The 26,884-nt window shown below is 43.4% G+C and overlaps 1 protein-coding gene across 5 annotated transcripts in view; it reads left to right on the top strand.

The window, feature by feature from the left end:
- pde4ba (phosphodiesterase 4B, cAMP-specific a) overlaps positions 1-25,899 on the top strand; it is a 130,420-nt gene extending 104,521 nt beyond the window's left edge. For 3 of the 5 annotated variants that reach the window (XM_084010639.1, XM_084010640.1, XM_084010641.1), the window contains 9 exons: positions 6,214-6,326; positions 16,410-16,503; positions 19,852-20,135; positions 20,240-20,404; positions 20,852-20,951; positions 21,056-21,210; positions 21,326-21,448; positions 22,037-22,219; positions 22,313-25,899. In XM_084010639.1, coding sequence (XP_083866765.1) covers positions 6,214-6,326; positions 16,410-16,503; positions 19,852-20,135; positions 20,240-20,404; positions 20,852-20,951; positions 21,056-21,210; positions 21,326-21,448; positions 22,037-22,219; positions 22,313-22,744 — 1,649 coding nt within the window. In that variant the 3' untranslated portion in view covers positions 22,745-25,899. Of the gene's footprint in view, positions 1-6,213; positions 6,327-10,720; positions 10,922-15,183; positions 15,577-16,409; positions 16,504-19,851; positions 20,136-20,239; positions 20,405-20,851; positions 20,952-21,055; positions 21,211-21,325; positions 21,449-22,036; positions 22,220-22,312 lie in introns of those variants that run through there. The other 2 variants (XM_084010642.1, XM_084010643.1) reach the window with 2 other exon arrangements.
- Positions 25,900-26,884: the final 985 nt, after the last annotated feature.

Here is a 26,884-nt window from a genome sequence, read left to right as displayed (position 1 = left end):
TAAACGCTGATGAGTTAACCTTCACAATGCCATACAGGTTTTGGCGGTTGCTAAAACTCTACAGCCTTCCCACTCTGCCGCAGCTAGCATCACATCATCGGCAGGAAACTGACTATCCCCACGAGAGGATGACAGATGCAGCTGTCACACACACGCACACATGCACACACACACTCACACACACACGCAAGCACGCACACACTGCTTTGTGGACATCGCCTCTGTTCTGTTCTGCTCTCTTTGATTATTAATCTGAGGGGCAATTAAAGAAAAAGCAATCAATGAATTGTGGATGGATACAATAACCGAAACACATGTACAATACTACAGTACAGTTCTTTTGAGGTCATATTTTGTGTTTAGGATTCCATTATGTATGTCTGTCATGATCCTTTTTAAGTCTACCCTATCGCTTGTCAGTCTTTAACATATTCACAGAAAAAAAACATTCATTTTGTGATGTTATTACTGAAGGTTTTCAATTAACAACATTGCGCAAGTGTCGACAATGTATTTGTTTCTGTATTTTTTCTGTTTTATTTTTGTAAATAGGGGTACTGTTAACTAAAACTACTGTACCTCATCATGCCAGTTAGGCATAAAGTTAACTGATTATTGATTGTTGAGAAAGAGCTGACCTCACCCTCACAGCTCGGCCTCCGCAGCCTGATGCCCTGCCTCCCTCAGCTGGAAAGTACATGTTTGATGTTTATGTCGGAGTACATTTATGAGACATATCAGTTGATGTGAAGTTCACTGGTGGTATCTGGGTTGTAGATGTGTATGTGTTTGTTTTCCAGTCTGCCCCTGTGGGACAAACAGAACGTAGTCTACGCACTGATCAGAAAGGTCCTTGTGTATGGGTGGAGGCGGTGGAAATCCCCTCTTACATTGTGAACTAGTGTGTATGTGTGTTGGCTTTTTGAGTGTTATTTCCCTCGGTCCATCTGAGGCCATGAGAGTACACAGAGCAGAATTCTTTAAATAAAGCAATTGATGATATGCAGCTGACATCCATGCTTCTCCTGTTAAAATATGTCAGAATAAAAGAACATAAAAAGCATTTAAAATCAGGATTGTTTTTTATTATATTACTTTTATTACTATATTACTTACTTCGTTAAGGCATCAGCAGTACCACATCTTTTCTAGCTCCTCTTTCAGCCCTTGGTGTTTTTCAAGCTTCTCATGATCCTCCTCATTGATGGTGCTATCGCTTGGGATAGCTCCATCGATCATTACTGCTGTCCTCTGTTGTTTGTCCACCACCACCATGTCCGGTTGGTTAGCCATCACCAATTTCTCTGGACCTGGAAGTCCCACAGGATCCTAGCTTGGTCATTCTCAACCACCTTTGGAGGTGTCTTCCATTTTGACCTTGGGGCTTCCAGCCCATAATACTCAGCACAGATGTGGTAGACTGCACCTGGGGTCCTGTCTGGTGTGGTAGACCCTGGAATGCACCTGGGGTCCTGTCTGGTGTGGTAGACCCTGGAATGCACCTGGTTTCCTGTCTGGTGTGGTAGACCTTGGGCCTCTATCGATCCTGTACTCAGCGCCTGTTCTTGAGCTGCCATGATGAGTGCCTCTATGCTGTCCTTCAGATCAGCCTTTTCTAGCCTCTGGTATGATTTCTCCCCAAATCAGCGACTTCAGGTCATGACTTGGGGCCATCTCCCTGATTTACTCCTGGATCTTGGTTGTTTCATCCTGAATAGTGGCTCTGATCCTTACTAGCCCACAGACATGTTGATGGCTCTAATCTTGTTCTTACAATTCAGCTGACTTTTTAGGATTTGCCTTACTCTGCCAAGTAGGTATTTGGCTCTGGCTGACTTTCTTGCGGCCTCTTCATGGTTTTTGTTTGCTTGTGGGACTCCAAGGTATTTGTAGCTGTCCTAGACATCTGCTATGCTGCCGACTGGTAATTAAACCCCATCACGTGCCGATGTCATTGCTGTCGATCCTGGTGATGTGGATCATTGAGTCGATGTCATTCTCAATCCGAGCATACAGCTCGATGTCATCCATGTAGAGGAAGTGGCTGATGGTTACTCCACTTTGGAACTGGTATCCCTAGCCAGCCCTAGCTAGCTATACAGAACAGCAGTGGGGAACAGTGCATCTCCTTGGTATATGCCACACTTGGTAGTGCCTTGAGTTATTGATAAAGGCTCTTAGTGTCCTGTTGATGTTGTTCCAAGCATTCCCGTATCCACGTGTGAGTCATACGCTTACTTGTAATCAATCCAGGCCATGCACAGATCAGTCTGTCTGGTCTTACAGTCTCGAGTGACTGCGTTGTCAACCAGTAGCTGGTGTTTGGCTCCCTTCTGGGGGTCCTTCATGATCAGGACCGTCTGGCCTTGGGTTAACCCCTCTGGGTGGATCCCATCCATCAGCAGCTGGTTCATCTGTGCTGCCAGGCATTCATGGAGTTCTTTAACCAACATCAGGCTGGTGCTGTCCAGCTCTCCATACCTGACACTCTTTCTTGGATGTCTGCCATCGTAGTGGTTACTGGGTCTTGTTCTGGGAGGTTTCTGTGGTCTGCTGTCAGATCCACTAGACACTGAGCTGATATTTAGTATATAACAACAATAAAGTAGTAACTTAATGACAATACGGTCTTAAGTTATGTAATATAAAATCTACCTGCCCTTTAGTCTGCTGTGTGTGAGATTATTGCTGTACATTGCTGATATGGTATCCCTTTCAGACAGAGTATATGTGTGCTGCAACAGAGTGAAGGGACCACGTCCAGACAGGGCTGGAAGTGTGCAAAGTGCCGCGATATGCAGCTGTTCACACCAGAGACACATTTCTCCGTGCTGGTAAAGAAGCCCTGCTCTCTCTCTCTCTCTCTCTCTCTCTCTCTCGCTCTCTCTCTCACGCTTTTTCTCGCTCTCTCTCTGTCGCTCAAATATTGGTAGGGACACATCGTCCATTTGTAAAACCTACGCCCTTGGAGAGTCAATACCCAATGCCTCCATGCTTCGCACATCAATCTTTGTTTTTTATTTGTCTGGTGGTAAACTGCACTGGAGTAAAGCCTGGTAGTGGCTCTGCTTGCCAGCAGGGCAGGGATCGCAGTACACTGTTATACAAATGCCATAGTTAAGTTAAGTGGATCTGGCACTTACCGAGGGAATGGATTTAGTATGTGGGGACCCACAAGAAGTTGGTCTTGTGATCAGTTTTAGGTCCTGACTCACTTAACCAGATTTTACGGCGCTGTACCCATTTTGTGTGGGCTTTGAAATCAAAGTCATGAATGTGGTTAAGAGCTCAAGCAATAAATCTAGCAATTGAGTTTTACCCCTGATGCAGCCTTACTACCACACACATAAACACACTTCAAGCCAAACCAAACCTTTGCTGGTCACATCAGCGCCCTCGTGCCATGAACGTCCCATACAGTTTTGTGTTACAACAAGTTACAAGTCATGTTTTTCCGTCACTTTCGTATGGCAAATCTTTTTTTTAATACAACAGTGCCCATCAGGCTTAATGACTATTGGAAAGCCAGCCAAATTAGAGCTGCAGAAAATTGAAAATGCTCAAAGGTATTACGTGTCTCCTTGAGGTCTAACAAAAAAGTATTTAATGCCTTCCCTTCCTCATAAAATGTACATTTAAAAAGCAGATTTTTCTTTGAATCCTACGTTGTTTACTGCTATGTTTTCTAGCTTGCGGTCTATTTCTTCCCTGCATTTGCTGGCACATTGGCAGGACTGTGTATCACATTACCCACTCGCACATGCACAAAGATAACGTGCCGGAGGACAGAAAAGTCAAGAGTAACTTCAACTGTTGCAAAAAGGGATCACTCAACTGTATGTGATTGTTGAATTAATGTAACATCCAGAATCTAAAAGTTAAGTTTAAGTTTTTTTTGTACGCAGTCTTGTAACCCTTATTTTTTTTTAGTATCAAAGAACCATATACCTCAAACACACAGTTGCTCATCTGTAGAACTGATGATTCCACTGTGAGAGAATATGCTCATGTAGGCATTGGAATGCCATTCACTAGAATAGGACTTCTGATTTTCTGGACTGCCAAACTCCCCCACCTTTTCTCTATAATAATTCTTGCAGGTTATATTCTTAGTACAAGTACAAAATAACAACAGCAACCTCGACACTCAACATCAACAGTGTGTTGAGAATTTACCATGTCTTCATGTAAAGATAATAGTTGTTTTATTAGTCCATAAACATATTGTTGCTAAGACCACTTGTATGTTACTGTCTGTCTGAGAAGAGGTTAAAAGTTCAAATGAGAAAAACAGTTTGAGGGAAAAGGACCTTTCTATGCTCTTCAAAAACACAAACCAAAAGTGTTGAGAATACGAGGAAGAAACATCTCAAATGAGTGTAAGCCGTTTTGACATCAGACGCTTGTGGAGTCAAACTGATCACACACACAGTCCCTCTCTTTCCCTCCCTCCCCCCGTCTGAGCGAGGGGAAGGCTGTGGGCGAAGCGCCAGGTGCCTCTCATGTTTGGGAGAGCAAACAGGCTCGTGCCTTTGATGGCGAGGAGATCAGAGCAGGGGACACATTCTACGTGGCCACGCTAAGGTCGCCACAGTGCACACCCTGCTGCCATGTTGTGCTCCGCAGCTAGGAGACCTGGAGTATACACTATTCAGCGGTGTGTGTGTGTGTGTGTGTGCGTGTGTGTGCGTGTGTGTGTGTGTGTGTGTGTGTGTGTGTGTGTGTGTGTGTGTGTGTGTGTGTCAGTCCAACCCCATCGGTCATCTAATCTCACACCCTCTGCTTCTCAACCTTGACGTACAGTTGTAGTTGTGTGAAAAACACACTTAATCCACGGATTCATGCAAGAATATTTCAGCAGTGGCTTATAGACACTTTTTCTCTACATCTGGTCATACAGGCACTACGTAGTGTATAATTTGTATCATTTCAATTCTAAAGGAAAACATGAAAAAGTATGGCTCACAGATATGAGAGACTCTTTGTCGATGTTTGATTCTAACAAAAGGCAACAAGAGTGAAAGGTTTTACATTTGACTTATTTTTTCTTTGATTCCCTCAAGAGATTTTCTCTAGTTATGGCTCGGATTTGGTGATTTAAGCATGACGTGTCACGCTTCTTTCATTTTATTTATCAGTATTAGGCATTTTTTTATTAATATTTATTATTATTTAATGTACTTTTGTTGCAGCACAAACACTTTATGGTGTTTTCTTTGCAAGAAAAGTGCAAGACAAACTGTTCTTGATGATCTAATTAATCTCTAATATAGATCTGAAATGATTTCCTGTTTTTCATTGTCTTGATAATAAACGTTTTGGGGTTTTGAACTAAACACGACATTTGAAGACATCACCTTTTTTCACTATTTCATTGACTTGACTTGAAAAAACAATTGGCAGATTCATCAATAATGAACATAATCAGTAGCAGCTGCCCTATTTCAAAAAGTGTAGTAATTATTATACAGTATATGACTTAAAATAGAGTTACCAAATGTTCTACAAAGAAAAACAGTCAAGCAATGGCATCCAGACCACAACGTTACGGAAATATTGTTCACTTCTGGTAAAATTAATACCTTAGCCAGTTCCTGTAAGAATTTGTCTCTGGTCTATATTTGTGTCTGTTCTGTGGTTGGGCCTTCGACCTATGACGTGTGCACGATGCAAAGCAGTAACTGCACTTGTCTTTACAGCAGCTGTTATCATTTATGCACCAGACCGAAATGACGAAATGTGATCGACTCATTAAAACATTGCGTGGGTCTCCACCAGAGACTGATCGAACCACCGTGTTTGTGTCTCAACTTCTGGTCAAACAAAACACCGTCACTGTCTGTGGAGTGCAGTGATCGGTCCACAGTTGATATTAAGATGTGATTACACTGATTAGTCAGTGGCTTGTTGTTTGTTGAGAGAGGGGTGGGGGGTGGGGGGGTGACAGAGCGAGGTCTGCTTCCTCCGCTCTGCTCTGCTGACAGCTGTGAGTCTCGATAGCGCCCCACAGCTACACCTCCTCATGAGGAAGGAGAGCTGCTGCAGGGTGCCACCTGGAGCCATTCCCCCTCCTCAGCAGCAGCAGCAGCAGCAGGACCCCCCAAACGGGACCCGTGGGTGTATATTGTCTGGGAGTGGCAGGGCAGCACGCTGGCTCCATGTGCACTGTCGGTTCTGACTGTGTGTCTCTGTGTGACGGCTGCTTGTTGACAGATGAGGCGTACCAGAAGCTGGCCATGGAGACGATGGAGGAGTTGGACTGGTGTCTGGACCAGCTGGAGACCATCCAGACCTACCGCTCCGTCAGCGACATGGCCTCTAACAAGGTAGGAGAGGCTGCATCATGTTTGCTTTTTTCATTTTTTCTTTCTTCTACTTCCTTAGCACGGATCCTTCAGCATGATAAACACATGAACAACCGTGTCCAGAGATGCTGGAGCGGTAAACACACATGAACTTAGCATGACTTTCCAGAGTCAACAGAGTTAAACATCTGAGCAGGAACAGTATGAAGAGGTTGGTTTTGTCAGAAGTAGCAGCAGTAAGTAGCGGCTTCATGAGTGCTGTCAAGTTATAAAAAGCTGTGCAACTTGTATGAATATGACTGGATGTTACTCATCAGCCGATTTAACGGAAATTCATTTGTGGTAGATTTCTTTTATCTCTTTGTCAAAACGGTCTGTGTTTTGTGTTTTCTTGTCTCACTCTTTTTTATCTTCGCTGTCAAACTACTTTTCACTGTCCAATGGTTATTCGGTTGCTTCTGTGTCACTGGTTGTGAGTGATGTGCACCAAAGTGCAGTTCCTGGTTCTTTTTTAAGTGATCCCTTGACCTTATTATTAACTGACAGAGTAGAATTCACAGCTTTGTCTTGTGATTCCTTATACTACTTATGTATCTAAGAATTGCTGAGTTGGATTCTTTTTAAAGTTAGTAACTAATTGAGCCTATATAAAAATACTTTCCGAGGTTAGTCAAATGCACAAAAAGATATGGTTTGGTGTCTCACATGTTTTTTGTTGCCCCCTTTCCATTGTTCTTGCCAAATTATTTTTCACTGTTGTTTCTTCGTAAAGAGCTGCACGTCTATTCACATGTTATTATGCATATTTTGAAGTATCACATTGGGAAAAGCTGCATGAAAATGGCAAAATATTTCTTCGCTTGAAGTGGGTCTTGCCTCCATCAAAAATGAGTTGATGTACTAAATGGGATGATATGCTATATGAAATTCTGATGCAGTGAACATGTAACTCACATGACTGATCAGCTGCTGTCGCCGGCTTGCATGATTTTGTAGTGGATACCATTTGTGAGTTTGGTACACAGTTCCTAGACATCCTCGACTATAACAGTAACAACTTCTGTAAACATGAGATCGGATGCTCGACCATCGATCCCAATTGAAATTGCTTCTCCTTCACTGAACTGAACTGGGTGATAGTTTAGAGGAAATCACAGATTTCTCAAAATTCCACTTCACTTTGTATGATTCACTTGTGGCTGTGAAATTCCTGAGCAGCTCGGGTGAGTTGTAACTGTGGAGCCTCGAATCAAGCAAGCCAAGAGGATAAGCTTGTTATTTCTCATAAACTTAGACAACAGGATGTGAGTGATCCCACAGTGGGTCAAACACAATAAACTAGAGAGGAAGAGAGAGAACGTGTGCGTGTGTGCGTGTGTGTGTGTGTGTGTGTGTGTGTGTGTGTGTGTGTGTGTGAGCGATCCATGCAGACCCGGGCCGAGTGACTCTCTCTTCCTGTTTCTTTCCTGATCCCCTCGCTCTCTCCAGAGGACAATAGACATCCCATCATGTCCGTTTGGATGGTTAATGGTCATGTTTATATATCCCATTGCTGTCGTCATGTTGCTACACATTCAGCGCTGACAGTCAGCTGGAGTAGTTTCAGTGAAGACACACGAGGCCCGCTGAGTAAATAGCATTAGACACACTGATGTACGGCTACAGGACAACAGAATCACACATGAGAGACAGATGCTACAGATAAATCTATTTGTTCCAGCAGAATTCAAAAGTCACAACACCTTTTTTTAAGATATTCATAAATGCAGTTAAGCCGCCGGTTCGTATCAACTCCATGTTTGTGGACTCGGGGGACAAATTATCTAATTTTTTTAGTAATTTCAGAACTCTTGCAATCACAGAAATATTGGCAGGATTGAGCCAAAAAGTTATCTGCTGGTCATGATTGATTCCAGGAGCCTCCCCAAGTTGAGAAATTCCAAAATATCCCAACTGTGGAATAATGAAGAGACAGTTCGATCCGGCTACTTCCAGAAAATATTACATAACCATGAAAAGTTGGACAGATTGATGTCTTTTTTTTTCTTAGTTAGTAGAATATAACGTATTTCAGATTAGTTCTTTTAAAGATGCAGCCAGTAATGTGTAACGTTTTTGTGTAGAGAGAGAGAATGCTGGATTTGTCTGATCTTCAAGGGAACATATCAGGTGGCACTATGTGCTTATTGTATTATGATCCTCTCTCATTGATGTGACAATGGCAGAAGGGAGAATGTGTCCGGACAGGTAACCATCTGATAAGGACTTCTCCACCCAACCTGCCTGTCTTCTATGCATGAACCCTTTGTGTGTATGTTGCCGCATGCTCACATAAACAATAGGTTAATCGCATTAATCTAGGTTATCTAAGTCCTAACCTTGTTTTCACAGTAAACCTGAACGTTACACAACTGCCGCCTCGTTGTCATGTCGACCGTTGCGCTAGACCTGGTTTTATTAACAAAAACATGCCAATCAGCTAATGTGACCTCTTGGCTGACCTGTTGTTTTTAGGATGGAAAAACCGTTATTCAAGCTGTGCAGAGTATGAAACACGAGTGTGAGGGAGGTGAAATTGGAGAGGCCGCTGCTGTACATCCAAGGTGAAGTGCTACTACTGCGGGTTACACTACGTGACTGTCATCCCTGTTATGTATGGCTGACGTAGACGGGTCAAGGCCTGTTGTGAGTCGGAAAAGTTTCTCTGTCGAGGCTGCAGACCTTCTGTTATTTGAAACCAGGGCTGAACTTGAGTTTGATACTCCATTAGTTGAATAAGCAGAAACATTTTTGGTGACGTTCAATTGTTTAAGTCATTAATCCCAAATTTCAGTTTCTAAAATGTGAAGATTTTTGTCTTTCCTCTGTTTTTCTTTTGGTGATTGGTAAATGGACTTGCATTTATACGGCACTTAGTCTTCTGATCATTCAAAGCATTTTACACGACAGCTCAGCATCCACATGCACATTCACTATACTGACGGCTGCGAGGTGCCACCTGCTCATCGGGATCTCTCGAACACATTCACGCGATGGCACAGCTTCCATTGGAGGACGACTCCCTCGACCTCTGAGACACTTACACCTTATTCCCACATAGCTCCGTGTACATATGCTTGTCGACTAGAAGTCCTTTCATTTTCTCTTTCCGTTTTGTTTTTAGTAGTAGTCTTAAGGAGTAACTTTAAACATGTTTTGCTTTTGCTGCAGGTTTCAGACAGACAGTATGCACTATGTGCTCTGAATTAGCAAATTAATAACTGATTGATGAAGACTGGACAACCTTACACTTGTCTATTCTTTCTAATAGCCATGAGAAAATGAGCCTGTTTCTCACTTGATGTACTTCCTCAGTAGACTTTCTAAACATGAGCTTGTGGTCTCAATCCGTTTCAAGTCTTCCTAAATACAGCATGATGGTCATGTAGAAAATTGTAGTAATTTTGTAGTAATATTTGTAGTAAAATAGACAATAAAGCAGGGTATGCTTCAGGGCATGGTTTCTGTGTGATTGACAGGTTGCTATGGTGGCGTTAACTCCTTCACAGCGTGCTTTCAGGTCATAAAAGTGAGGACTGCAACAAATCAACTTTTATTAGCAATTGATTCACATCATTTCACAATATCCTAAAGTACACGTGACAAAATGTCTGAAGTTTTTTTTGGCCAACCAACAGTCAAAACCCTCAAAGTAAACAGTTTACTGTAGACAAGACCAAACAGATTATTTTATTGCATTTGACTGATTAATCGTTGTGCCTCTAAATACATTTAAAGACATTTCCTAATTTGTATTACAAGTGACATTTTAATTATCATACTAATTATTAGTTGCAGCCCTATTAAACATGCTGCTGCTGGGCCTTTGCTCAGCACTCCGTGCGCTGTGTGAACAGAACAGAGTTGGCAAACGCAAGTCCCATGGGTGCCTGTTGGGTCATCGGTGCGTTGATGTGTACTGTCTTCTGCAGTGGCCAGTGTAAGGGATTATGCAGTGCTAAGGCTGAAGTGTCCTCTTCGTTGAGGGAAATCCAGTTTGCGCTCGTACTCTTGATAGAAGTGAATGAGTCACATCAACAACTGGATTCTGGAGTGCTGTGTGCATCCATTCACAAATAAAGAGGGGTTTATGTTTCAAGAATACCATTCTTCCACCGCACTCTGGTGTGAAGCTTTTTCTGCAAACTCTTGAAAGTTAGAAAAAAAAAACATAAAAACACTCCAAAGAAATCCAAAAAAAGGTGCAGTAATGAGAGTGATCAGCTCTATACTGACAGCATGAACCTCAGAGTCGCCACTACAGGCTGCAGGAGTAGTGAACAGCAAGCACTGAGAGGCTAGAGGCGGGACTATCCCCACGAGGGAGTGTGTATGAAGCAGAGGTCTCTCTCTCTCACACACACACACACTCAGTCATTGCTCCACATACACAGCCTGTGGCGTTTCCCAGCGTCAGAGTCGAGCCGTGGTCCTTTTACTCATGCTGTAGTCAGACTGAGACAGACTCTTTAACGGACGGCAGACCTGCTCTTATGCGCTCTACACACAGCACCATGGGAGCCTGCTGCTTTGACAAGAAAGAGAGGAAGTTAGGGAAGCTCAATGGTTGGAGAAAGGTACGTTTACTTGGATTTCTACCTATTTGGATATGTAAAGTTTTATTGTTCTTATTGTACTGGACTGGATGATCTGTCTTGAGTCCTTAACGTTTGTTTAACATGGTGTGACTTTCACATGCTGTAGTTCTACTTTGAACATTTCAGTCGATGCCTTTTGTCCTGGTGTTCCTGGTGACTTTAAACGCATCTCCCTGCTGCAGAATTTGTGGTTTTCTTCCTTTTTCAGCGATGTTTAGTCGGCGTAGCTGTACAGGTTACATTACCGATGTGCATCTTTTAATCTTACGAGCTACGTGCTTTTTTTAACGCGTTCATTTTCTGCTTATACACACTTTTCAGAAGTTGATGCAAGTAGTAGGTATGGTGCATGCATTCTGCATGTGACACTGGATTTAGATGCAACGTTTCATTCAATGCAGATCATAGAGGGTATGTCTGTCTCTGGACTTTTTTTTCCAGTTGCAACCTTAGATAGTGGGATTACTTCAACTTGGGTGGAGATTGATGGAATATATGGGCATTTTAGAGATGATCAATGTAAAACTGATTTCCTGCTGAGTTATGAAGGTGATAGGAATGTGTTGCTTTTTTAAACTATGTAGCTGATGCTCGAAAGCAGGCATGTAGAGCAAAAAGCATCCTGGGGGAAAAAGAGCGTTCGTGTTTTTCTTTTTGTAAAGTCTTTCAAGGGAGGGAAGCGAAAAAGCAACTGTGGATGTACAGTAAGTTACCTGAAGCCCAGCCAGGTGATAAGTGTTCTAAACAAGGTTCTAAGTGGTCCTTTTTCCCCGAACACTCACTGGTCATCTTCTTTGAAAAGGAGAGGTATTGGCAAAGTGGCTAGATGTTGCTTAACAGGATGCAGAGAGTAAGGCAAGTCTTTATTGGGATTTTTTCGCAAAAGTTAAGGGGATGCACACTATTACTTTTGTTAAGATGATTAAACATTGTTTTCTATAGGATTCGAGCATTCCCTCCGATGTTGAAATAATGTAGTAGAGGTTTTGGTGATTCAAGCCTTTCTTGTTTGTTGGTGTAATCCTGCCTCTGCGGTATTTAACATGAGGGTGCTTTCAAAGCAACCAGAGCTCGAGCGTTCACAGTTGCGCAGCTTCTCCGCCGGCCAAAAAAATGGTGTTGCAGACCACATCTGACTCTGAGGCTTGAACAGCTGGCCATGATGGCAAATAATCAATCAGCTGAGAAACTGCTTACTTACTCCTATTTCTCTCTCTCTCTGTGTTTTTTTTTTTCTTCTTTTTTGTCTCCCGCTCTTTAAGCTGACCTTTTTATTTATTTTTTTTACTGTAAAGGTTCAGAGACGCATGAATACACGCTTTCTCATCAGAACACACACGGGCATGAGTGAGTGAGTCAGAGGAAGTGAGAGGATGTCAGGCTGTCTGTCAGAATCACCCAACATACGGTTCCTACGTAGGCAGGTTCCCTGATCTTTACAGTTATGTCACTGTGAGTCTTTGCCGTTGCACCAACGCCACCTGCGCGCCTGCGTCATATATATGCTGGAGTGACGGTCAGCTAAACCACAACTTCTGAGGTATGCTGCTGAAGAAACAGTTGTTGCACAAGTCTCAGTCAGCAATGCTGCATACTATGAGTATGGTAAAATACAAGACAAAAGCAGTCATTTCACTATCATTATCATGTATTTGAATTACATTGAATGAAGACTTCTTCTCAACATACATGATAGAAACTTTTTTATCAGGTTTATTAGTCAAGTTTCTCTCACCGCAGGGTTAAAAGATCAGTACACTGAACGTTGAGCAGGCTGACCTACACCAGACAGAGTGTAGTGCGCCCACTGGTGGCTCAAAGGCACAACTTCAGTCTGAACCGCTTCAAATGATTTCAGGCAAAGCATTCAGACAAGAAAGAAGGTGAACTTGTGAGGCCTTACTTGACAATCGTGGCACTTTTAAGCATTTCCGGGAATAACAAATCATTGAACACAGGTTAAGGTTAAAACTGGCAGATCTTTGACACAGAGAAATGAGAAAAAATGAATGATGCTTGATGATGGGAGTAACTGAATGTGGTGAGACAACCTTATGTGGGAATGTGAGACACCCACAGAGCTCCGAGCGGCTAATCTTCCTCCAGCGTCATAGTGTCGGTAGGAGGTAAAGAGGCTTCCCTTCTGCCCCTGAATGAACAATCAAATCAAGCACACAATGGCAATAACACGCATGTCACATGTCAGCATCAACTGTGCTTAACTAATAGCATTCGTAGACTGCTGTGTGTGTGTGCGCGCGTGTGTGTGTGTGTGTGTGTGTGTGTGTGTGTGTGTGTGTGTGTGTGTGTGTGTGTGTGTGTGTGTGTGTGCGTGGAGGCATTTCTTTCAGCCTCTGGGGAAGCATAGCTCTTCACCATATTGCAGAGAGACATCCCCCGCTGTTATTTCTGGTGTCTTTATATATTATGCAGTGAGTTATTATATAAAGAGATGCCTCCTCTGTTTTTCTTTTTTGTATATATATATTTCTTTATTTCATTTTTTTTCTCTTTCCCTGCATCCCACCTCCCTGCTTCTGGTTCTTTCCCTCAGTGGGAGGATAATCCGGCATCCTCTCAGGAAAGCTTTGATCTCTCTCTCATCTTCCCAAACTCGTACACGCGCACAAACACATCACGAGGGGTTCTCTGGGAACGTCTGTTTACAGTTTCCCACGGATTGACTCTGAAGTGACAAGACCTATGGATATTTTTCTCATTAGCGAAGCATCGCGGGCCATCCTCGAGGGGTTCCGCGAACAAAGTCGTGACTAAATTGACAAAAAAAAAAAGGCACAAACGGCACCATGGAAAGTGGCCGGTGGTACTGATGTAACAGCATATTGTGGTCAGGTGGTCCCAGCCTTGTACACTGCAGCAGTATCAACACCTGCTCCAAGGACAGCCCATTGATTCTGCCAGTGAGGCAGACAGACAGAGAGAGATTGATGACTGTGTTGGCAAGTGGCAGCCAGGAGAGAAATTGACATGTAAGTGGTGGAGAGTGAGGGAGAGACGGACCTAAGGGGGAGGGGGAGAGGGGGAGAGAGGGGGTGTGAGCAGAGGCAAAGTGTGTGGAGTCCTCGTGACAGCTCAGCAGCAACACCACACGTCTGCCTGGGAAGGAAAAGGGGAAGCCTCACCTCTCTTCTCTCCTCCTTTCAAAACAGCCCTATACCGGCCGCCTGATGCTGTTGCCATGGCGTTGCGGCGTTCTGGTAATTGGGCGCACGCACACTTACTCACATGCAGGGAGAGAGAGAAAACCGTGGGCTGTTGTCACCTAAATTGGGGAAGGATGCAATCCTCTCTTATCTCTCCTTCTTTCATCCCCCCCCCCCCCCCCCCCCCCCCCTCCTTCTCTGACCATCTTCCCCACTCTCTGGTTGTCTCTCGGGTTTTAAAAATAGCCGTCCACAGACACCCTGACAGCATCTAATATTATTATGGGATGTGGATAATGAACAAGCGTATGAGTTTCCCACAATGGCCGCCACGCTCGGGTTGTCAGAAGACAACGGGAGACTCGCTAAAGAGAGACGATAATAGAGATAATAATTGCGATAAAAATACAGTGGAAGTGCATTCACATTCCTGAAAACGTGCACCAGCCCCTCGATCAGCCCTCATTGTTTTACTGTAGGGGGAGGGCATAGCTGTATCACTCCGTGGCATTCCTTCACAATGGCTGACTTTAAAAAAAATAAAAGAGAATTACAGGGTCTGGGAAGATAGAAGAGGATGGGATTTATGTGCTGCCGTTGCACAGCTGGAGAACAAGAGAGGACATTATACATCTGGAATACAAGTATGGATATTATATGTCCGTCACTCACGTATCCCTTCACAGTCTCGTGTATATACCAATGCCAAGCCGTAATTAGGGCTCCCCCCTTTTCTCCCCACTTTCTGTCAAATCATGTGTTCTGAATCGAGCGTGTTGCTGGGGCTGGCAGACTACAGCAGGGGAAGGAGAGAACGAAGAGGGAGGGAGGGAGGGAACCGAAAAAAGAGAGGAAGAGAGAAGCACGGTAGGAGGGGGAGTGAGCACTACAGCAGTGAGAGCAGCGAAGCAAGACAAATCCAGTGGAGGATCCCCCCCTCCAGTCAGATGAACATCACTGCCTCACTCCCTCCTCCTCCTCCTCCTCCTCCTCCTCCTCTGTCTCCTGTCTCTATCGACGTTATTTTCCCCTCCTCCCTTCCTCGCTCCTCTATAATTCGTCAGTGTGCCGAGAGTCCCCCAGCTCACGGCTCCAGCTGCTGAACCACCGAGCCTGCTGGATCTCCTCCTCCCCTCGCCTGGCTACGGCATTCCACTTTTTCCTCCATCTATCTATCCGTCTATCCTTGCATCCATCGCCGGGAATGGAGACACAGAGCTGGCCCTTTTCTGCTGCTGAGAGGGAGAGGGAGCCATCATCGAGCTGCTATCTTGGCCGCTAAGAAGAGAATTACTAGAGGAGAGAAAGAAGGTTTTTTTGTCGTCTTCGGCGCTGAAAGAATCCTGATCGTCTGCCTCTATTATTTTTTTCTATTGGATTACAGTTCTGGCTTTGTGTAGGAACGAGAAAACGGGGTCCAAAATGCCTGAAGCCAATTACCTGCTATCGGTGTCTTGGGGTTACATTAAGGTGTGTGGCACTTATCTACATAGCTCGTCAGGAAACGCTCCCATTTCATTGTGCCTCTCTGTGCTCATTTCTGTAGGAATTCAGTATCTTCTAATGATTTTTCTGAAGCTTTTCAGATTACCGTGCTAACCTAATTGCACCAAAGTTGTTTCCATCATGGTGAGGGTGGTCTGACAGAATTGTGTTTCATTGCTCAGGCTCCATCTTGAGCCCTCTGCAGAGCTCTGTGTGTCTGTATGTGTGTTAGTTTGTGTGTGTGTGTGTGTGTGTGCACGCGCATGCACCAGTCTGTCATAAACAGCTGCTACTGCAGTGCCTGGATATAGGTGTACTATTCAATTAATCCATCTTTTGCGACTATTTCATCTTTTTAAAATGGGTCATAATGTGGAAAAGTATGTGGAAATCACCAAAATGTTGTATCGGAGTGGAATGGAGGGAGCAGTGTGCAGATTTTCCTCTTTACATCATTGAAATTCTTGCACACTGACGTGTGAAGTGCAATAGCCCCCAGAAATGGGGTTCAGTGGAATAAAACTACAAATTGGTTGCCAAGGGGTGAATTGAGGAGTATTAAAAGGTGATGGCTTTCCCACTGGCAAAACAAATAATTATCCGCACCCTAATTAATTCCAGCGAAAATGGAGGGTAGTCCCCCCCCTACTGATTTTACACTGTAATTAAAAAATATTCTGGAGCTGGTGAAATAAACCTGGATACTGCTGTATTTTCCATGGAATCTTGTACCATGATTTCCCCCAGGTTTTCCCTCAGTGGAAACTGACGACATTTTCTCTCTCTCCCCCCCTCCTCTTCCTCTTTCTCCTTTGCAGTTCAAGAGAATGTTGAATCGGGAGTTGACGCATCTATCTGAGATGAGTCGGTCTGGGAATCAGGTTTCCGAATTCATCTCCAACACCTTCCTAGGTAAATGAAAGTCTTGTCCACATGCACTGAAATTCACACTAATAAATTTACCAATTTTGACTTTATTATCCACTGTAAATCACCACAGACTATAATTATGATCTGTAAATAGATGCAAAAAATACAAATATTTAGTGGCTCACATAGATCCCCACTTCTCTGTTTTGCTGCAATGTTTTTGTGGAGGTTCAGTACACGATGTTGTGCAAGTGGCTCTGGCGGGCTTTTCTGTGGGGGCGTACCATAAAACACTGCGCCATTAAGCTTTGTCTAGATTTTCATGGCATCAGGCTCAACATGGTCAGAACATTTGAGTATGAAATGTAAGAAAATGAAGAGAGAAATAACTTTTTGAAGGTAGTTGGCTATTGTTTCAAATGCCATTTGACTGATGAGGGAGTTTGTTAATTGGAGTAAGTGGATTGGAACTAGATTGCTGTCCACATGGGTTGCACATTCAACATCTGGGAATAGGTGGCGATAGCTATGTATGTATTTATTGTGTTTTTAGAAATATCTATTTTTTTGTCACCCACATGTAGGAAATGTTTCATGACTGATATCAAACCACATGATTATGTCCGTAGGGACAAAATAACGGAAAACAACACTAGTGGGAAACTCAACCCATTTCTGCCGATGCTTTAAAAGTTGGCTTTCGGTAAATATGAGATTTCTACAGAAGTGTGATGGTAGATAAAGAAAGGTCGAAAGACGATTGAATGAGTTAAAGGGAATACAGATCGCCCAATGTCAGCTGGGATCGGCTCCAGCCCCCCCTCCGTGACCCTGAATACAGGATAAGCGGTAGACAATGGATGGATGGATGGATGGATGGATGGAATACAGACTGACAAACGCGATAATAGGAGGCAGACAGAATGCACCTCCAGATAGTTAAGACTATTTATAGATTGTGCTTCCAATCGATCGCCATCCTAATCCGGTGTAGTGTTGTGTGCGGGTTCCTCTCCGTCAGATCATAGAGAGCGAGGGAAGAGGGTTGAGGAGAGACGGGGAAGAAGCAAATGAGGGAGGGAGCTGACTGCAGCGAGGGGAAAATAAAGGTTCAGGCTGAGGAACCCCCTTTGCTGGCAGTGAGATGAGCTCGGCAGATTCTGTGACTCATCCCCTCCTTAATGCATCTTTGTCAGCAGGGACACCTTGTTGTCCCCCCCCACCTCCACCTCACCCTCCCCCCCTCTCACTACCCCAAGAATCCAGACAGAGATGACTATCGCTCTGATAAAGAAATCAGGATTCCTCTGTTGGCAGTAGAAGAAAACAACAGGTGAAGAGTCGCACGTCACTGCTGGCCTGGTTTGGCCTCGGCTGACCAGTCGGACCGTTTAATCCTTCCATCTGTTTAGAACGTCAGTAATGCACTTATTCCTGGTCTATTATTATTATTTTAAAAAGGATCCATTCGAGCTCAGAGAAATTAAATTTTCCTGCCATATGCCTGGTTCAGCAGAGGTCATTCTCAGATCCGCCACAAATCCCCATTCGTTTATTCCTGTAAACTCGTTTTTTAATTTCCCAGCTGACGGAGAGGCAGACTGTTGATTGTTGAAACCGGGCTCATGGAGCCTGGATAATTCCCCAGATAAATAAAGATCCCAGAATTTCTCATCGAGGGCGATTTCAGACCAGGACTTCTAACTTTCCATTTAGGATTGTTGGCCGACAGCATGCTGACTATTCACGTGTGCCTTTCCCCCTCCACAGCTGTCCTCGCAGCATAATTCTGTCATAATTCCCTTTGATCGGCCAGCAGCAATTCACTGTGGGGAAAGAAAAAAATTGACCCAAAAAGCCCCCACCGTACCCACTGCATCTGCGTTTCTCACAGGAAAGCATACGGAGGAGGATGCGAAAGAAATCAAAATAAAAGTGGGAGGTGACAGAGTAGAATGAGAAAGATGATTTGGAGGGAAAGAACAGAGGGAAAGCAGCTGCTTATTCCTTTTTGTACATCACTGTTTATAATGAGAATAAAATGGAGGTTAAGATGAGATAAATGCAGAGGAGAGAAGAGTGAAAACACAGAGAGGGGAAAAAAACACATGAAAAGGACACGCTGCAGGCCCAACCGCGACAAAGAGACTTAATCTGGTGGAATACAGAAAGCAGGATCATGTTAACTGTCATATCAAGTCAACGGTGGAACCGAGTGCATGGCGTTCACTGTATATTGGCACTTACTTATGCAGAAATGGATGTTAGAAATGACACCGCAGACTTGTCTGTCTCACAATCTCATCTCTCACACAGACATTTACAGGCCACACATAAACACACACACACACACACCACAGCAGTGGTGGTAATGATGGCTTGTAATAAATTGGAGGGCAATATATTGCTCTTCCCCGTGTTTCCCACGCAGCACATGTCTGAGAGCGCTTAATTGCCCATTCTCAATTACCACTGGAGGACTGAAGAGAGAACGAGACAGAGGGAAAAGCAGAGGAAAACGGTGTGAGGGGGAGAGAGAGATGGAGAGAGAGAGAGAGAGAGAGGAGGGAGGGGAGAGCATGAGAGTGAAAGTGATTATTTGAATTACAGCTGGTAATTGAATAACCCTCCACAGGGGAAGGCTGATAGGCCGGCGATGAGCTGAGTCGAGCCTTGATAGATGAGTGCACAGCTCACATTCGTGCCGATAGGCAGTCCCTGCTGGGTTTCATTCAATTCTTCTTTGATTGCAGTAAACACAAGGGCCTGGTTGATTATGACAAGAACTTTGGCGTATTTCCTGTGCTTCGGAGAAAAAAAAAGTGAAGACTGGCTATTAGTTATTGTTTTACATGCAAGGCTTGCAGGTTTTTACAGCTTCTTACTCACTTTATTAGTTTCCGGACCAAATGTAGTTGAATAGAGCTATAAAACATCACAATCCCATTCTAGACTGACTGATTTGATAAAAGCAGTTAAAGATGTGGCAGCTTATCGAATGGCCAGTTTCTCCAGAACGGCCTTAACTGTGTAGGGGCCCCAGCTCTCAGTCTGTCAATGGACTGACCTATGAGCGTGAAAAGAGCGTAGATGAGATGTGAGCCGCCTGCTGAGAGGCTGGGGGGGGGGGACAAATTACCAGTAGGAGCTCAGGAAGAGAGCCTGCAGGTGGAGAACAGGGCGGCATGAATGAACAAGTGAATGGAGGCACAGCTGATGAATGAATGAGTGGATAAATCCCTCAGGAGCTGCTGCAGGTGTTTCTCCCTGACCTCGGGAAGGCTGCTTTTTATTGAGAAATACAGGAAATGATTGGACTCACGCTGTGTTTGGAACCACTTGTTCCTCACAATGTCCCAACTTAAATGTCCCCCCCCTCCCTTCCCACAGACAAACAGAATGAGGTGGAGATCCCCTCGCCGACATCCAAGACGCGAGAGAAGAAGAAGCAGCAGAAGCAGCAGCTGATGACCCAGATCAGCGGAGTGAAGAAGGTCTCCCACGGGCCCTCGCTCTCCAGCAGCTGCATCTCACGCTTCGGCGTCAAAACGGATAAGGAGGAGCTGCTGTCCAAGGAGCTGGAGGACCTCAACAAGTGGGGACTGAACATCTTCACTGTTTCCGAGTACTCGCACAACCGGCCTCTCACCTGCATCATGTACGCCATCTTCCAGGTACGAGGTGTTTCTGGATTCTGCCGTTTCTCCACTTCCACGGTCGTTGTTCCGTTTCCTACTTATGAGCCACGCTAAATATGCCGCGGTGTTGTCTTTTCTAGGAGCGGGACCTGCTGAAGACATTTCAGATCCCCATGGATACGTTTGTGGCCTACATGATGACACTGGAAGATCACTACCATTCAGATGTGGCCTACCATAACAGCCTGCATGCAGCCGACGTAGCCCAGTCCACACACATCCTCCTCTCCACTCCAGCCCTGGATGTAAGTCTTATTATCAACTATTGTACTCTGATTATGTAAAGAGACCCTGATCTGGGTGCTAAAAACATTCTAAAAAGTCAACTTTTGAGGTTATAAAAAATGTCCATTCACAGAAATAAAGGGAAACTAAATTAGGGGAGTGAGCTCATTCATCACCCCGTGTGCCACTTTCTTGGATCGCCACACCCCAGCTTTGACGAGCCCAACAGCTTTCCATTGAATCATCCCCCTTACTCTGGGAACTTCCCCTCTTTCCTCAAACGCTTGTCCCTCCGTGCCTTATTTATTAGACTTTCCTGGCATGCACTTTACTCACAACTCTCCCCAAGTTGGAGCAGCTGATAACATAGGTCTTCAGATCATGACTTACTCTGTTATCTGTTCCACCATATTTCTATCGTCAGAAGTAGTTTAATGTTCTTGTTCCTCTCTCTCTCTCTTTCATAGGCGGTCTTCACAGATCTTGAGATTCTCGCAGCCATCTTTGCTGCAGCTATCCACGATGTTGATCATCCTGGAGTATCAAACCAATTCCTAATCAATACCAGTAAGTCAAAACATCACTCAACACGGGACTGAGACGCAACAACCACATAGAAGTATTCATAGCAAAGACTTAAATATTGAAATCTCTTTTTAACACTTCTCCAGACTCGGAGCTGGCACTGATGTACAATGATGAGTCCGTGCTGGAGAACCATCACTTAGCTGTGGGATTCAAGCTCCTGCAGGAAGACAACTGTGATATCTTCCAAAACGTCACTAAGAAGCAGCGACAGTCCCTCCGCAAGATGGTCATCGACTTGGTAAGATATCGTGGTTTCTATTGTTTTTTCCTGTGATGTGATCTCGATTTGAATCTGAACCTAAATCCAAATGATCCTGACATTAATTTTTTTTCCCTCTCTCTCTTTTATTCAGGTTTTAGCCACTGACATGTCCAAACACATGAGTCTGCTGGCCGATCTGAAGACTATGGTGGAGACCAAGAAGGTGACGAGCTCTGGAGTGCTGCTGCTGGACAATTACACAGACAGGATACAGGTAGAGTCCTTCACTTCAGTCACAATAAAACACTTTGGACCATAGTATAAGCCCTCCACCTCTCTTTCTCTTCTTTAAATAGCTCTAATCAATAGCCAGGGTCGGCAGAGGTTACTCAGCCAATGGTCATTAGTTGACCTCTTCTCCCCACTGTCACTCGTTTGTTCACTCCATCCATCTCCTTTTTTACCTTTAAGTGCTCCTTCTACACTCTCCCTCTAATGGGCTTTCTAGGAATTCTCCATTGTTGGACTGATGTGTAGAATGTCCTCATTTCATAACAAAGCACATAAGCATGTGCCTTAAATGCCGGTTCTACGGTAATCTAATTGGATTTCTGCTCAATCCAATATATGGAAAGCCATCTACCATAATTTTCTATAGGATTGGATTGTATGTCGGAGAGGATCATTGTTTTGTTTTTTTCAGAGAAGTCAAACGACATCATGTTTACACTACAAATGCCCTTTTAAAAGAAATTCAACCTAATTGAGTTATTATCCATTGTTCACTTGTAGAGATTTCTTGGGGGAATAACAAACACGGCACACAAACATTTACTCAATGGAAATTCCTCATTGTTTCCAGGTGCTGCGTAACATGGTGCATTGTGCCGACCTGAGTAACCCCACCAAGTCCCTGGAGCTGTATCGTCAGTGGACTGATCGGATAATGGATGAGTTCTTCCACCAGGGAGACCGAGAGAGGGAGAGGGGAATGGAGATCAGCCCTATGTGTGATAAGCACACAGCCTCAGTGGAGAAGAGCCAGGTATGTGATCGAGGACCTGCCATTGTATGTGCAGCAAAATGTTATAAAGAATCCACAATTCCAGTTCTTACTTGCCTCATTGTTCCGTTCCAGGTGGGTTTCATTGACTACATCGTGCACCCTCTGTGGGAGACCTGGGCCGATCTGGTTCACCCTGACGCCCAGGACATTCTGGACACGCTGGAGGACAACAGGAACTGGTACCAGAGCATGATCCCCCAGAGTCCCTCCCCGCCCTTCTACGACCAGGGCACGCACGGACACGGCGGGGGGACCGGGTGTCAGGGGGGCGGGGAGAAGTTTCAGTTCGAGCTCACCTTGGAGGAGGAGGACTTGGATGGAATCGAGAAAGACGGCGAAGGGGAGGAGGACGAAGAGGAGGAATTAGACGAGGAGGAGGATAGTCTGGGAGATTCTCGTTCTCCTCCCCTGGACTATTTGGACGGTCAGGAGCTCGAAGAGAGCAACATGATGGAGCCGGCAATAGAGATCGTGACACACGAGGCGTCACCCACAGACACATAGGGCTTCCATCATCAGGCTCACGCGGTGATTTGAAAGTTTTTTGGCTAAAGAGGGGAGATCCTCTTGCAGCTGTGCTTTTTTAATAAGCCCACAGAAGCAAGGGCTTAGTTTGGTCCCTCACAGGGGCGTCATGCACTTGGGTGTTTGAAGCCAGACGGACGGACAGTTTCAGCGAGGCGGCTTCAGAGTTCTCAGGAAATAATTACTGCGAACGTTTTAGTCTTGATGGACAGGCGAGACTGAGAGGGTGGAACTTGAAGGATTTCAGCCAGTTTGGGAAATTGTTACTTTTCTTTTCTGGACTGGCATTAAATGGACATTGACACTACTGAGAGAAGTTTTGTACCTTAAGATTTTTTTACAGATATGATATGATCTAGAAGTAGCATAGAGTAAGATCTACTGATGGAGACACATTTGTATAGCAAGAGAAAGTGTTTACTTTTTTCCTGTACCATTTGTCAAAGGACTTTTGTGTGCCTTTTTTACTATTGTCTTTATAATAGTTTTTTATTTATTGAACACTCTAGTATGTCTGTGAATTTTTTTTTTTTTTCTTATCTGAAAGAGCAAAATCTTTTTTGTATGTTACAAAGAGAACAGTCTTCCAAGTATTGGGCAATAGAGAAATCCAAACAAACGTCGACAAACAACTCTTGGACAAAAACATTAACACCCACATTATACACACATTTCTTCACATTTGTTTTTTTCCCCCAATCTGAGCACAATGTTTTATACGTGGAATTCAAACGCATACGTTCACTCACGGTTCATGTTACATGTTTGGGTTTTGTTGCTTTCTATATCGGATGTCGGTCAGTGAATGTCACACTGAAATGCGTACTTTATTTTCAGACTCCAACTCTCTGTACATCATCTTTTCTCTTTTTTTCATTGTAACAGTCTGCAGACCATTTGGAGGCTTCCTACCATTTCACACCAAAACTTGACTTTTAATGCAAAATGTGGTCAGATTCCCATATTGAAATCATTTGATTCATACAATTGTCTTTTCATTCTTTGCATCCAATTGTTGTTGGTGTGAAATAGAAGTAAGTCCAGTTCAAAATCCTCGTCCACCACTGCTGGTTAGATCTGCAATAAAATCAGAAATGAAGTCTACCAAGGACAAAATGCACAACAGCGAGGAACCTATTTTTAGCCCACAGGTATGCTGCATTCTTAATAATCCTGTTAGATAGAACGGGTCCTGACCCCCGATCCCCCCCCCCCCCCCCCCCTGCAATCAGGCCCAGACCAGATGATTAAAGGTGCTCTTACAGCTGCCTGTCTGAAAGGCTCTCTCAGACCTTCATCAGCGCTCCTATTCACATGGTTTACAAACCCCTCTGGGCTCCACGGACACGACCCCAAAACAATCAGCCCGGCTATTTTTTCCCCCGCGATAAAAAGTCCCTCAAGTGCTGCATCAGCTCGTTGACGTCAATTGCATTTTTACCCCTCCTCCTCGACTGTATCAGGTTTCCAGGACGGTCGGATTATTAGGATCAGGCACAGGTGCAATTGTTGGATTCAGCATGGCAGACTGTAGAAAAAAGAGAAACAATTTAGGTGCCCTAGTTTTCAAACAAACCAAAAAAAAAAGCATCTATTTTTTTGTTTCTGAATAGAGTTTGAAGATGGTGTACAGACCTCATATTATTCCAGTTGCATCCATAATCACATCTCTCCATTTTCATATTAGTTTACGGATTACTCGATGGTACTTCATCAAATTTTTCCTCCATCATGCTCAAGTGGCAATCATTTGTGTGCAGTATGTATGGAAGGTTTTGTGTGTGTGTGTGCGTGTGTGTGTGTGTGTGTGTTTGGATGTGTTGACTTTGTCATCTGGCCTTACCCCCATCACTCCACACCTTTTGTCTCTACTGTTTGTCGCTAGGAGCTCAAGTTGGTCCTTTTTGCTGTTTATAACAGTGTGTATTTATTCTATACTTTAAGCTTGTAAATAAGAAATACTGGTTCAGTGTGAAATCTATTTTAATTTATATGCACTTGCATTACCTGGAAGTGGTGGTGTCTAATGTGTAGAGGACTCTGGATTAGAGTCTTTTTTTTATATATGTATTATATATTGTTTTTATATATAAATATATCTAAGTATATATTCGCACAATGTTTTGAGTGCCCAGCAGAGCAGCAGCTAAAGAGACATGTTGTTGTTGTCACATGGAAATCTTGTAACTTTAGCTCAGTATGCATGAATATTAAACCAAAGGTTTTCTCACTTTGGCATCACTTTGAAATCTTAATTAATATCACAATATTTTTCCGCATCTCTGAAAGTAATATTTTCTTTCTGTTAAATGTCAGCTTAGTTACATTTCTTAAACAACAGCCAGCCTTTCACAGGATTTCTCATTTTGTTTCTTCGATCATTTTTCTGTTGGAAAATTGTGGTCCAACTGAGTTTCTGAAGCTACAAGGTTTTCATCCGACAGCAGCAACTAGGTAACCCAGAGGCAACATAGAGGACATGTTAAACTGCATAGGCTTGGATACAGGATACGTGCAAGCTAGCTAAGGAACCCAGAAGCTTAGTCGACGCTTGGTATCAAAGTACACAAACCGCGTATTTGCTTTAAGCAGCTTGTCACAATCGAAGCTCCTCCATCCGGCGTTTGAATGCAGATTGCTGATATACGAGGCCAGACAGATACAGGTTCGAGGGACAAACACAAAGTCTCCTTTTACACTTAACGCACTTCATGTAAAAGTAGATAACACAGGGATGCTATTGGTAGCATGCTCCAATACGCCCCGGCACTGACGTGAATCGTTCTGAATTAACAACAAAACATGATCGTATGTAACTGATTGTGCAAATGTGTGAACTCTTTCTGACCAAACTTGTTAGCAGTTTTGAAATTCAAATGTGTCAGTATTAACATTGTTTATCTATGTTCAAGCTTTTATTTTTTTGGTCCTAGTTGTGTCCAAATGGTTAGCCAGATTTAGCACTATCTGCATGAGAGATGGTTTGTTTTTTTTTAATTGTCAATAATATGTTAAAGTCCGCCAGTTGGTGGGTTATTAAATGTTTCACACAATGTATGGTATTATATTGTATATTGTGTTCAAAAATAAACCTTTTTCTATTAAGTGATTAAAAGCAAAGCATGAATATATTCCTTCTGTTTGGGCTGTTTTTTATTTCTCTCCTTAGCACTGTTAATTATTTCAGTCAATCTAAAAGCGCATTTTAACAGTATTAACCTGGTATTTTTAAATACAGCACTTTACTGTTAAAAAAATGAAAATATGTTAAATGAAGCTCATTGGCAGCATAATATATTCTTAACAAAAAAATATCATACAGTATCTTTTGGGCAGAGCAATTTCCTCTGAACTGCACATCTGGATCCTTTCTTCATCTGCATGCTAATTATTTGGTGAGTATTTCATTCATAAATCAGTGCAAAGTAGGTTTCCAGTTTGTTTGCATTACTGAATATGTACACAATAGAATAGGATTCAGAAGTTAGATAGACTTTTAAATATGATTGCCTATTAAGACAGCACACCGTTCATTTTCATTTCTTCATGTCTGAACACAAGTATTCTGATCTAGACATGATATTCGTATTGGATTCAAAAAAGGTTTCTCAGCCAGGACTGCACATGACAAAATTATGTTTCACAACTCAACACAATTAAGTTCAAATCATTTAAGTAATAAGATCTCATCCCACCATCTTCACAGGGCTAGCTGCTGTATGCACACTCAAATTCACCCAAAGGTTATACCCTCAGTAAAACATTTTTTTGACGACATGCTATTCGACATCAATAATTTGCTGCCTTTTATTGTGATGTACAGCTTGATTTTTTTTTTCTACTGTGTCTGAAAAAAACACTATAATGTTTCAGATGCACCAAGGCTGGATGGAGCACAGTCTTAGGGAAGTAACAAAAAGACAGCAACAGTCACTTCATGTGTTTCCACTGTGCTGAGGAGACTTTGAGTCAGTTGAAATGGTGAGTTTACACAATAATTACTCACATTAGTTCCAGTTCTTTCTCAACAACAATCTATCTTCTTCCTTTACATTGTAGAAAGTATGAATGCCTCTTCCATTCTCTCCCTCTACCTTTATTCCCTCAAGCCATTAATTC

This window comes from Eutrigla gurnardus (assembly GCF_963514095.1).
Source record: "Eutrigla gurnardus genome assembly, chromosome: 6".
NCBI classification, from domain to species: domain Eukaryota; kingdom Metazoa; phylum Chordata; class Actinopteri; order Perciformes; family Triglidae; genus Eutrigla; species Eutrigla gurnardus.
Note: the sequence above shows the minus strand (reverse complement) of the source record. Positions and strands in the feature narration are given on the sequence as shown.